Source organism: Panthera onca, chromosome A1, assembly GCF_046562875.1.
Source record: "Panthera onca isolate mPanOnc1 chromosome A1, mPanOnc1 haplotype 2, whole genome shotgun sequence".
Taxonomy (NCBI): Eukaryota; Metazoa; Chordata; class Mammalia; order Carnivora; family Felidae; genus Panthera; species Panthera onca.
The window spans coordinates 97,861,139-97,875,229 of NC_138339.1; the positions used below are offsets into that span (position 1 = coordinate 97,861,139).

The 14,091-nt window shown below is 32.8% G+C and overlaps 1 protein-coding gene across 7 annotated transcripts in view; it reads left to right on the top strand.

The window, feature by feature from the left end:
• The window catches only part of WDR41 (WD repeat domain 41), a 196,399-nt gene that overhangs the window by 157,953 nt on the left and 24,355 nt on the right, over window positions 1-14,091 (top strand). For 6 of the 7 annotated variants that reach the window (XR_013556330.1, XM_078448749.2, XM_078448759.2 and 3 more), the window contains 4 exons: window positions 3,171-3,219; window positions 4,670-4,801; window positions 7,569-7,631; window positions 12,869-12,980. Coding sequence is in view for 6 of the 7 variants with exons in the window: in XM_078448749.2 (XP_078304875.1) it covers window positions 3,171-3,219; window positions 4,670-4,801; window positions 7,569-7,631; window positions 12,869-12,980 (356 nt within the window). In the remaining variant the exon portion in view is untranslated. The remainder of the gene's footprint in view (window positions 1-3,170; window positions 3,220-4,669; window positions 4,802-7,568; window positions 7,632-12,868; window positions 12,981-14,091) is intronic. The other variant, XM_078448753.2, reaches the window with a different exon arrangement.

Below are 14,091 nucleotides of genomic sequence, written 5' to 3' on the forward strand. Positions count from 1 at the left end.
GAAAAAACATTTCTTTAGTGCTTTAAACCTGTTGGATATAATCAGAGTTTTGTTGGACTAGAAAGTGCCACATTATAAACATTAATAAATATGGCAATTATTATGTTGATTCTAAGAAGACTATTTTTTTCCTATTTTAACCTCTCTGAAATTTGGAAACAGTATATATCTGATGGTGTCTTTCAGTTATAATTGGCAGTATTTTTATCTTAATAATCCATATAATAATAGAATGTCTTATAATTGATATCTTAGATTTGATGAAATACAGTACATTTCTAAACAATCGCTGAATTTTAAGATCTTGAAACAAGAACCACATGTAATTGATCTTGATATTTTCATCACCTAGCATGAATCTACTAAATACATTTTGTGCCATCAGTAAAGAAGCATTTCTCTTAAAACCTTATCTTCAGATGTGAATTTTGGATTCTATTAATTTAGAATGTTTTAAAAATTGTTATTATAATTTTAATGCAATATAGCCATAATTCTTCCTTCTATTGAATAATTTAAACCTTATTGGCATTTTAATTAGTCCTTTTTTATAGTTGATTATTTCTGTTTACCAATTATAATGTATCTTACTATTAGGAATTCTTGGGTTGAATTTTCATTTATGGTTTGCAGATGGCTGAAGTATGTACTTGACTGATTAGGATAAACTGATTTACTTTAAGATAAACTGATGAAGTGTAGCTAGTTTTCAATTATCCATCCTAATAGCATGGCTAATTATAATTTGTGAATGATCTCCCAACCCTTTGTTATTTTATGGGAGATACTAATATGTAGGAAAGTGATATTGATTTGTATTTTTAAGCTTCATGTTTTTTCTTTAGAGGAGGTAATAATAAATACTGAAATGGCACCAAAAAAAAAGAAAAAAGAAAAAGGCAGCAATAGAATATATAAGAAAATTGAAAGGCCTGAATAATCCACCAACTAGGTAATTGACCTCTGAGCAATAAAAAATTGGCTGTGATTTCATGCATTACTATTGAGCATTGTTTAGATTTAACTTTTGTTCACTACTGATTGAATTAAAGTTTGAGGTGAAATGCTCTATCATTTCTAAACTCTCAACCATTCAATCATCTCTCATTGTGAACTCATGAGATTCAGACACGATAAAACAATAATGAGAAGTTAAAAATCAGGGTTAGAAAAAGTATGTATTTTAAACCTGCAGTCTTCTAGAAAGGAGAAAAGCAATTATAAGAGTTTCGAGAATCAATAGAAATTGATGTTTTATACCAAAGAAAACTTAAGACCTTGAGTCCTGCCTCCCCACCATCACTATACAAATAAAAAGAAATCAATAAGCCTAGAAACATAAGCTCTTAAAGATTGACGTCCAGCAACTATTTTTGGTACTCATGCATTGTTTACTATTCTGATTCAGAAAAATGTATGTTATTAAACAAGAAATTGTGTTTTTAATTTAAAAATGATTGTTTTGTTTTCTTTTAAATCTCCAGATCTTTTATATATTTCGTTTTGAAATAAGAATAAATGTTAGGCATGGATTTAAAAATAACTCTGCAGGTGATTTCTCACTGGTTACCTAGGAAGTTTTGAAGGTCCTTTCAGTTAAAAAGATAACGTAGTTCTGTATTAAACAAATTATTAATAGACTTTGGTAAGAATGTATTTGACCAATTTCCCATCTCCTGAATAATCTCTTAGCTCCTGTAGTAGGAGATATAGTTGAAGGATTTTGAAATGAGTGCTGAGTGTGGGAATTGTCAGAGCCAGTGAAGATAGCAGTTACTTATGGGACTTTGAAACTGAATATGAGAAATTAGAACTTGAAGCTCAGTTTGGAATGTTAAGGAAATTGTTATATGACTGAAGTAGTGAAATTTTATGGATCTCATATAGTGGTAAAATTCATTGGAACAGATAATCTCAGGAACAAAATAATTTTTGTGTCGTAGTGTGTCAGTTCACCAACAATAGACATCTGTGCCTAACAATGTTTACTTCAATGAAGACATTCAAGGCATACCCAGATTTTATGAAACACACTAACAGTTTTGCAAGGAAGAACATGTTTTCTAAATGCCATAGCTGCTAATGGATTATCATTTATTAATGGTTGTTAACTATAAGGGGCCAGTTATACACAGTTCTTAGCTGGCTTTCTATAATACCACTTCTCTCTCGTATTCAAGCAAACCTTGAATACAAGTGAATGAAAATGATATTATGTGAACAACTTTGGATCAATTTTGATTTATTAAAGAATCATTTACAAACTTACATACATTATTAATAACATTACTTGACATGCTTACAGTGTGATTGCTGTAAACCATTGTGTTGGGACATTGCTTGAGAACAGTGCTTTCTTGATTTTATTATAATGCAGTCACTATGATGAGTAATCCTATATAACAAATTACTTTTCTTGACAGTGTTTTTATCATGGATAACTTCTATTCTACAAAGTATAGATAATTGTTCCTTTATATATAGTGAATGGGAAGTAAAGAGGAGAAAGAAGCTATAACCAGGTTCATCACAGCTCTTTTTTTCATGCCAGCAAGCAAACTTTGCTTTACTTCTTTCCATTTCAAGCATTTTCACTGAAAAACAAAATAAAAACCTTCAAAAAACCTCAAAGCTTCCAAACTAAAAACATGGTATTTACACGGAAAGACCAAGAGCCAAGAGGAGCAAAGGAGAGATCTTTGCTTTAAATAGGAAACTAATTAAAACATCTTAGCAGAGAAAATAATAGAAATAATGAACTTATCTGAGAAAGTGACTCCTTCGTTACATTCTTGGAATATCACTTCCCATCAAGTGAAGCTCTTCCTCAGCTTAGTTTCCTATCACTTACGTCAGGGTTTAATCATATAATTCAAGCCAGGAAGGACTTGAAAGATTAGTTATAGGCCTCCCTCATTCTTACAGTTCTAGCTGCTGATTCATTGGAACTCTGAATGGTTTTATTTATCTTTGCATCTTCAGTTTTATTTATCTTTGTACCTGGCCTAAAAACCCAGAAGATATTCCTTAGGTATTTGTTGAATTAGTTTAACCTAACCTGAATTAATATTAGTAAGTTAAAATACCATTAATAAATTCTGATATTTGTAAGTTATTTTAGCAAATAAATGTCACCAGAGATTTTTCTTTCACTTTTTTTCTCTACCCAGGTTTGCATCTGCTGGTGATGATGGAATTGTAGTTGTGTGGAATGCCCAGGTGTGTATTAAAAATTCTATGTGGATTGTGTAATAAAGACATGACTGTAGGGGTGCCTGGGTGGCTCAGTCGGTTAAGCGTCTGACTCTTGATTTCGGCTCAGGTCATGACCTCATGGTTGGTGAGATGGAGCCCCGTGTTGGGCTCTGTGCTGACAGTGTGGAGCCTCTTTGAGATTCTCTCTCTCCGTCTCTCTATACCCCTCCCTCCCTCCCTCCCTCCTTCCCTCCTTCTCTCTCTCTTTAACGTAAAAAAACAAAACTTAAAGATTTGACTATATAGTTGAGGATGCATTCATAAACACTATCTAGGTATGTACCTGCATAGCAGTATAATGCGACTAATTGATAGTTTAAAAAGGCTACTTAGGATGAATCCATTTAAAATGGGGATCAATATTTCATAATAGAGAAAGGTTTTGAATTAAGATTTTTTTCCTGAGAAACAAATGCCAAATTACAAAAACAAAAGTTTTAATCTTATTCAACAAAACTTATCAACAACTATGCACTGATTCTGAAAATGAATCAAGTGTTGATTTTTGGGAGAGATACAATTTTTATTTCAAAATTGTATGATAATATAATATTCTCATGTTTGACTTTAATAGTAATATAATAAAAGACTAATTTTTGTTGTGTAAAATATTTAAGCTTCATCACATTTTTCCAGGACCTCTCTTCCTGATCCTTTGATGCTCAAATTATTCCCTTTTGAAGCATTTATCTTCTCACTGTTAATTTGGATTGGTATCTGGTCTGACTCTGTCAGATCCTTATTTTTCAATGGTTTTGCCCATGATTAAAGCAATTATTTAGCATTATGTTTACCACATTCATGAAATACTGCAACCTTGGAACGATTTGCAGTTTGTTATATTTACTTAGGATTTTTATATGTTTACTACTTGGGAAAAATCAGTGAGATACTGATAGATGAAGACATTGGATGGGTAAGAATAGCTGTTGGTGTTAGAGATGGAGTGGAGACTGACTTTATGAACAGTTGATATATTATTGGATGTATATAGTGTATATATTGTGTTATCATGCTTTTATTTCCTTCAACATTTTAACTGTGGAGACTTAGATAACAAATACTTAAGGATAATGCAGACTCCCTATTTTTTTCTACTGATCATTTACTGATATTTTTATACTTGATTTACACAGGTCTTAAAACCATATAGGAAGATATTCTTTTAAATTTTCATATAAAATATGCTAGAATTTAGTATTTTCTATTAGCAAATAATTAAGATTATTTATGGCTACTCTTCCAGTACCTGTTTAGATTCTATTTGATTGCTTAAGGTTAAAGTATAACACCTAAGTAATTAAAAATGGAATTATGTATTTTGTATATGGCGATTTTTCTTAACATTGTCATTTAAGATTATTTAAGTTATGAATATAATATGAGCCTATTAAAATTTTTATTGGTATTTCAGACAGGAGAAAAACTTCTGGAACTTAATGGGCACACTCAGAAGATAACAGCCATTATTACATTTCCTTCCTTGGAAGTTTGTGAAGAAAAGAATCAACTGATCTTGACAGCCTCTGCTGATAGAACAGTTATTGTATCCTTAAATCTGGAAGAGAGTAAAATACCTATAGTGACCCAACGGACCAGTACCTACATTATTAGTTTTAGCCTTTTGGGGCTTGTCTGTACATTAATTTGAGCAAAAAATGATTTTGCTTTAGCCTTCATAATACACTTCTTAAAAGTATTAGGCAACTGAAAGTATTTGACTGGATATAGGTTAAAGGCTTATTATTGATGGAAACCGCATGACTAAAGTTCTTTCCAGAGTTACTATTATATCAAGTTATATAAAATGGAGAAATTGGGAGAATTTAGGCTTAAAAGTACTTATCTCCATTTGCTTTTCAATTTAGAGAAACAAAGATGAGTTGGACTGGAGAATAATTCACATTTTCCTCTATACGGCATTGTACAGCAAAAGAAATGTAATGGCCCCAACCCGTAAGAACTCTTTGAGCATCTGAGTCTGGCAGAAAAGTGAATTGCCATCTCCTCAGTGGTTAATATTAATATTTAGTGTTTAAAAGCAGTTTTAAAAGAGTAAATTATCTTCCCTCCATACTTTTAGGTAAAAATTTAAGGTATAACAGCAGTAATGTTTTATAGAGTGCTTATGTGTGCTAGGCATTGTTCTGTTTAACATATATTACACATATTTTTACACATATTACCTATTACATACATTAGTCCATGTAATTCTTATAGTAAGTATTTTCTCATTTACAGATAAGAAAAGAGGCACAGAGAGGGTAATTAAGTAACTTGCCTCTAGGTCACACAGCCATTATAGGGCAGAAAGCAAGCAGTCTGACTGCAGAGTCAGAACTCTCAACCATTGTATAATACTGCCTTTATAAAAGATTTTCCTTAAACATTCCTTAAAATTCAGCCTTTAATATTTGTATGAGGAATTAGATTTAAGAAAGCCTTAATGGCCAGTTACTTATGGAAACTAATCTTTACTTATTTTTTTAAAAAGGTATCAAAGATTCGCTTTAAATCATCTGTGCTTATCTGAGAGTTCTGTTTTAAATAGTTTCAAGCATTAGTGAAGTAAGTTTTGGAGTAAGTCCAAAGGAGTAGATGTTTCCCGGGCTTCTATACAACCAGGACAAACTTTTTGACACACTGTAAATGAACTCAAGTGATTTCTAGACACATTGTCAGTAGGTGAAAAAACTTCCAGGTATGATTTACATGTGGTAAACTATATTCTGTGGTGATGACAATATTGCATAAACAGTATTACTATGTATGTTTAGGTCAGTGTAACTTTATTAATACCGTTCTATTGAGGTAAATATTAGTTTAGGCACTAAAGCTTTTGCTTTTAGTATCAGTATAATCTCCAAAAATAGAATTTAAAATACTTTGTTTAAAAAATTTTTTTCATATTTGTTTATATTTGAGAGAGAGAGAGAGAGACAGAGCCTGAGTGGGGGAGGGGGCAGAGAGAGAGGGAGACACAGAATCCGAAGCAGGCTCCAGGCTCTGAGCTGTCAGCACAGAGCCCAGTGCGGGCCTTGAACTCACAGACCGTAAATCATGACCTAAGCTGAAGTCGGAGGCTTAACCAACTGAGGTGCCCAGGCACCCCTAAAATACTTTGGTTTTATTAGACCATTCCTAAGGTACTGTAATAATATTTAGAGGCACTTACTGAATTATTATAGTACAGGAATGAGTAGCTGAGACAGTATCAGCATGAACTTTACTTGTAAATAATGGTATAGAGTCATTTGCTTCACATAATGAATTTTCTTGTTAAAAATCCAGTTCCAGGGGCGCCTGGGTGGCTCAACTGGTTAAGCGTCCGACTTCGGCTCAGGTCATGATCTCACGGTCTGTGAGTTTGAGCCCCGCGTCAGGCTCTGGGCTGACAGCTCAGAGCCTGGAGCCTGTTTCGGATTCTGTGTCTCCCTCTCTCTGACCCTCCCCCATTCATGCTCTGTCTCTCTCTGTCTCAAAAATAAATAAACGTTAAAAAAAATTAAAAAAAAAAAAATCCAGTTCCAGGCTGCTTGAGTCTCCACTATTAACAAACTTCATTAAATGCTGAAGGTAAATTTTTAATTTTTGTCAGGTAATAGTCTTAACAGTCTATCCATACACATATGTGTGTATGTATATGTGTGTGTGTGTGTGTGTGTGTGTGTGTGTGTCTGTGTGTGTGTATATACATGAATGTCTGTATGTAAACATGTGCTCAGACATGGTGTAGAATGTATATGTTACCATAGGAAGTGGGATAAAAAATTTGAAAATGGTTATACTTCTTAAGTCAAACTAACCTTGGACACTCATAGAAGGTCCTCTAATTATTTTAAGAATGTGTACAAGTAATACACTGTTACTGGCTTTTGTCAATCAGTATGATAGTAGTAAACGTGCCATGCATGTTGAAGGAGCTTTCAGTAAGAATTAATGGAACTGGTTGTTTTTAGTGTAAATACTTTATGTTGAGCATTTATTAAATCATGGTGGACTATTTTGGAGAAAACACTTGGAATATTTAATGCCTATAAATATTGAGTATTCAGATCATTCATTCCTTGACATTTTCTGATAGTTTGGTAGTAAAATTTACCTCAAACATATTTTAGATTATAAGCTTGATATGCTGAGTTGATAATTCATTATATGAATTAATTTTAGTAACAGTGTAGATGGTAAATATACTTTATTTAAAGATTTTTTTAACTAAGAGTATAACATTTGTGATTTAATTATTAGAAAACTTATCTCTTAATTTAGATTTTAATGTTTTACTTAGAAATTATTTCTTAACATAAGTTTAGGTATGGGATTGTGATACTGGCAGACAAGTTCAGAAAGTATCATGCTTCCAGTCTACTGTAAAGGTAAAATCTTACGCTGATATTTTATGGTAATTATCTTTTTTTCTCAGCAAAAATCTTCAATAAGTAGATGAAGTTACTTTTGTAGGTTTTAAGAATTATTTCTTCTATACATACTTATAGTCATTTGATTCTTGGAAGACTAGATTTTGAGGGAGCATATAAAATGTTGGAATGTTTGAATTTGGAACTAGATCAAGGGGTGAATATATAGCAAGATAAGGAAAAGGTTAGTACCTAGTATGTTTTTGTAGGTAATTCTAGGAAGACATACTAGTTGTAGAATGACTATAGCAGTAGGTAGTCTGTTTTCTTTACACTTTGAACTAAAAACATGGATTTATTTGTCCTTCATTCTCTGCCTTTTATAAGGTCCTGAAGATAAGACATTATCAATTACTTAATTCCAAAGAACTGTCATATGGCTAATTGGCTGTTACTATTAGGTTCACTGATTTTACAAACAAATAATAATTGGAGCTTATTACATGATAGGAACTCTGCCACATGTTGGAGAAACAAATTTGGAGAAGACTTGGTTATTTGGATTCCTACAGAAGAAATTCTTAGGTCTTCTTAGAAAGTGTGTCTGTTTTTCAATAATGTCAGCAAATGTGGCGGAAAGGGTCTTCTAAAATGAGATGTTTCCTTGTTTTATTTTTTAAAAGCTTTTATTTATTTATTTTGAAAGAGAGAGCAGGGAGGGGCAGAGAGAGTGGGGGAGAGAGAATCCCAAGCAGGTTCCACACTGTCAGTGCAGAGCCTGATATGGGGCTTGAACTCATTAACCCATGAGACCAGGACTGGAGCTGAAATCAAAAGTTGGATGCTTAACCAAGTGAGCCACCCAGGTGTCTCACCTTATTTGTTTTAAAGATACCTTGTCTCTTTATTTGAGCTTACACTTTTTTTTTTTAACGTAAAAAGAATTGTTGTGTCTCACTGTTCAAAGTATTTGATTTTTTTCCTAAAAGGCAGCATCTCTGGTAGCCATCTCATGCTACTATGCTGTTCTTCATTATCAATTTAGTAGGGTTTCTGGGGGAAGAAAGTGCCCAGAAATGCTTGTATCCAATTTAACAATAGATTGTCTTTGAGGGAGTTATTAAAATATTGATTTGATGAAAATTTCTGTTTTATGTGATCTGAAAAGATGCTTCTTTAAAATACCTTAAAAATATTTTTGCTAGTTGAGGCTATTAGGTTTCAAGTGAATATACATGAGTTGAAAGAATAGGGAACAGGAAAACTGGAGAAAATTTTGGTATATTTTGGACAAATTCTTTGGGTGAACTGTTTCATGAACTGTTTATAGGAACTGATCATGAAAAAGTATCTTACTTATTTTTTAAAGAGGTTTTACTATAATGCTAGTCAGCTGGATAGTTGTATATACTCCTGCTGTGATGTTTCTCATAAGAGATTGTTTAAAAGTATCATTTCACTCACTTCATTTCAGTGGTTCAATTCTTTAACAGATAATTTATCAAAGAAATTCAGATCCCTAATAAATATAAGAAATGCTATTATTTATTTTTTGAGCTAGTAGTTTTTATAAGGGTTTGTATTAGCAAGGAAGTGGTGAAATTAGCATTTTTATTAAATTGATGATATTCCTAGCAGACAGTTTGGCATTATTAATGAAAATTTTAAATGATTACATGAATTGACCCAGAGACTCTACTTACAGAAAACTCTTTAAAGGAAAAAAAAAAAAAAACAAAAAAACTTGGGCAGAGATTTATGAACAGAAATGTATATTGCAAATATATTTCATAAATGTATGATTGGCAGTATCCTAAATATCTTACAGGAAAATAGTTAAATTATGGTAGATACATATGCTAAAAGTGGTATTTAGAGAATTCATAAGAAGTTTGGAAAATTCTGATAAGATATTAAGTAGCAGAAGAAGTATATTATCCTTAACAAAATACTAGCAATCCAAATCAGCAACATATAAAAACATTCTGCACTATGACCAGATAAGACTTATCCCAGTTTAACATCGGAAAAATCAGTAACTATAACATACTACAGTAAGAGTAAAGGACAAAAAACATACGATCATCTAAATCGATGCACAGAAAGCATTTGACAGACAGCACCCTCTCATGGTAAAAGTAGTCAACAAAATAAGAATAGAGAACTTCCTCAGTCTAATAAAGGGAATTTATGAAAACCCTGGAGCTAATATCATATTAATGGTGAAAGACTGACTGAATACTTTTCCTCCTGAGATCAGGAATAAAACAAGGACGGTATTCAGTGTTATAGGCAATAAAAAAGAAATAATGGGCATCCATATTGGAAAGGAAGAAATAAAACTATATTCACAAGTGACATGATCTATATACTAAATCTTAAATTCATAACCAAACTATTGGAGCTAATAAATGGATTTAGTAAGGTTTCAGTATACGATATCAATATACAAAAATTAACTGTATTCTTCTACACCAAAAATGAACATCCAAAAATGAAAAAAAAAAACAGTTAAGAAAATGAAATGAATTTACAGTAGCATCCAAAAGAATACAATACTTAGAAACAAAGAAGAAACAGAGTTGTACATTAAAAACTACAAAATAGTTTTTGAAAGAAACTAAAAATCTAGACATGAAAGTCATTCCATATTCATGGATCAAGTTGAATATTGTTAAGATTGCAGCACTACCCAAAATTACCTGCAGATTGGACACAGTCTCCATCAAAATCCCAGCAAGCTTCCCCTCCTCACCCTCACCCCTGCACCCAGAAATTGACAAACCAGTCCTCAAATTCAAAGCATTTCTTTTTATTTTTAATGCTTATTTATTTATCTTGAGAGAGGGAGAGAGGAAATTTAGCGTGTGAGCAGGGGAGGGGCAGAGAGAATCCCAAGCAGACTGTGTGCTGTCAGCACAGATCTGATGCAGGACTTGAACCCACAAACAAACTGTGAGATTGTGACATGAGCCAAAATCAAGAGTTGGACACTTAACTAGCCACTCTGGTGCCCCAGGATCCTCAAATTTGTATAGAAGTGCAAAGGACCCCAGAAATAGCTAAAACAATTTTGAGAATAAAGAGCCAATGTACAAGAGTTAAACTTCCCAATTTCACAATTTACTACAAAGTTCAATAATCAAGACGGTGTGGTTCTGCATAAGGATAGACATACAGATGAATGGAATACATTTCCAAATCCAGATATAAAACCTCACTTATGTGGTTAATTAATTTTCAACCAGGATGCTGGTTAATTAATTTTCAACCAGGATGCCAGGTCTTTTCAAAAAGAGCAAGAATAGTCTCTTCAACAAATAATTCTGGGTCAACTGGATATCCTTATACAAAATAATGAATTTGGATCCCTACTTCATGCCATATATAAAAATTCAAAATGGATCAAAGGTCAAAATTAAAGAGCTAAAACTATAAAACTCTTGGAACAAATATGGGAGTAAATATTTGTGATCTTGGGATAGGGATCTTGAATATGACACCAGAAATACAGTAACAAAAGAAAAAAAGTGGTAAATTGGATTTCATCAAAATGAAAAGCCTTTATACTTTTAAGGACACTATCAAGAAGGTGAGAAGACAACCCAACACATAGGGTGTGAGAAAATACTTGTAAATTATATATCTGATAAGGAACTTGTATCCTGAATATATAAAGAACTCTTAAAACAGCAATAAAGGGGCACTGGAGTGGCTCAATCGTTTAAAGAGTCTGACTCTATCTCGGCTCAGGTCATGATCTCACAGTTCATGAGATCAAGCCCCACATCAGGCTCTGTGTTGACAGCATAGAGCCTACTTGGGATTGTCTCTCTCCCTCTCCACCACCCCCCCCCCCCCCCAACTCATGCACATGTGTGGTCAATCAAAATAAATAAACTTAAACCCCTCAACAATAAAAACACAAGTAACCCAGTTAAAAGTAGACAATTTGAAAGACATTTACCCAAAGAAATATACAGATGGTCAATAAGCATGTAAAAAGCTCAACATCATTAGTTATTAGAGAAATGCAAGTCAAAACCATAATATAATACTATTTCACTTACACTAGAGGGCAGTAACGTGTTGATAAGGATGTGGAGACAATGGAACCGTCACACATTGCTGGTGGAATTGTAAAATGGTAGAGCTGCCTTAAAGAGTTATCATTTGGCCCAATAGTCTCACTCCTGGGTATTCTTATTTCATTGTCAAGAGAAATGAAAATGTCCACACAAAAATTTGTACGTGATGAATGTTCATGGCACCACTGTACATAATAATCCAAAAGTGGAAATATCCTAAATGTCTTCCAGCTGAAAATGGACACATGTGCTATATCCACACAATGGAATATTATTCAGCAATGAAAGGGAGCAAAATAATGATACATTAAATATTCAGAAATTAGGGTAGGGATTCTTAAAATAGAAACTGCCTTATTTTCAACCCTTTTTATTCCAGTAGTTTTAAAAGTTAAGCTTGGACAAGACTATCAGAATCTTTTCCTTTTCTTGTTTATTCTTCTTCCTCACTCTTGTCCTTTTATTCAATCAGAGTCTTGAGTGGGAGGAGTATGATTAAAGGTGTGGACTTTAAAGTACTGTTAAAGGTAAAGGAGTTCTATAGACTTGAAATACTCATTTTCCTAAATGAATTAGGAGGTATTGATTTGAGAGTTACATAAAAACTAAGGTCATATATTCAGTTTTATTTTAAAGGAAGTTTAAGCCTTGTGTGTTATCTATTACCGAGTAACAAATTACCTCAAAACTTAGTTGCTTAAAACAATAAATATTATCTTACAGTGTTTGTAGTCAGGAATAAAGAGCAGCTTAGCAGTTCTGGCTCAGTATGTATTATGAGGTTGCTGTCATTTGAAGGCTTGACTGGGGTTGGAGGTTCCTAGGGGACTCATATGATTGGTAAGTTAGTGCTGGCTGTTGTCCAGGGTCTTACTTTTTTGCATGTGCATCTTTCTCCATGTGGCTGCTTGTGTGTTTGCCCTAGAGTGATTCGAGAGAGCAAGGAGGAAGCCACCTTGTCATTTATGATTTAGTCTTGCAAGTCACACACCGTCTCTTCTGCTATATTCTTTTCATTAGAGGCCACTTAGTAGAGTCCACATTCAAGGGTGGGAAACTTAAACTCCACCTTTTCAAGAGAATGGTTTCACAGAACTTGTGGACATATTTAAAAACCACCAATGAATGCTTGAAATTCTAAATTGATATTTCAAATGAATTTTTCAGTGCTTAATTGTTCTTCAGAGACTAGATATTTGGCTCTCTGGTGGGAATGACCTATGTGTGTGGAACCGAAAATTAGATCTCCTATGTAAAACCAGCCACCTTTCTGATACAGGTAAGAAATCAAATCAACGTAATTATGAACCATGATTGATATTCTTTAAAAGACATAATGAATCTTCGAAGAGACTTCCTATGAATACCTCTGTATTCATTAATTAATATAGGGGTTTTTCTTTTCAGTTCTGAATATATCATGTAACCTTATTTCTCCAGTTTGATGGTTGTATAAAATATATTTCTATCCCAAATTGGAGGGAGAAGCCTCCCCCACCCACTTATAACAGAATTTCTCAAAAGTGGTCAAGAAAAACTTTGATTTATACTCTTGGTCTGCGTTCCTAAACTGAGTTAGATGAGCACATTGATACATGGAATTACACCTTTCCAACTTTATAATAGAGTTTTCTTCTTTATTTGTGGGGCCATTGGATTTTGAATAGATTCCAAAGGATGACCTCATTTTACAATTGGTTTTACTAGAAAGTCCATGCATTGTGCAAACTTACTAATAAAGTTCAGAATTTGGTTAATATTTTTGGTTTTGAGAAAAGAAAATCAGTTTGACTTCTGATACCAAGGATCTTAAACAATAAAATAAAAAATTATTCAGAGTAAAAATATTTAAGTATAAATGAGAAAATTTAAAGAATAACCTTGAAGTTATGTGATATACTGTTAACTATGTTTGTTTCTAAAAGTAATCAATAAACCCATTGACATCCTAGAAAGAATATTATTAAGCATATTGATACTGTAAAGGTAGCAGGAGCCCTGTGAATTGAATTTACAGTTCACAATTAGAACTAACTTATCTCCACAAAGATACTAAATCAGAAAAGTAATGTGATGTCTTAACAAAACTAAATCACTATGTTTCTAGGATTTTCAGTTTTACCTTTCAATTCAATGTTTGATCACTAGTAATGTTGGTAGTATCTAGATTGTATTTTCATGTTTCCTGTTATCATGAGTTATATCTCTTTATTTACATGTATATTTTCCTTTCTGTTTCTTACACTAGCCTGTGGTTACCTGTGAATTTTATTCCATGAATTATTAGTAACTATGTTATGAAATAATGAAATAAGGACTAACAAGAATATTTTGTCTGATAATGGAAATTACCTGTTATTGTAGTCTCCCTTTTGCAAGTTATCTTTGAG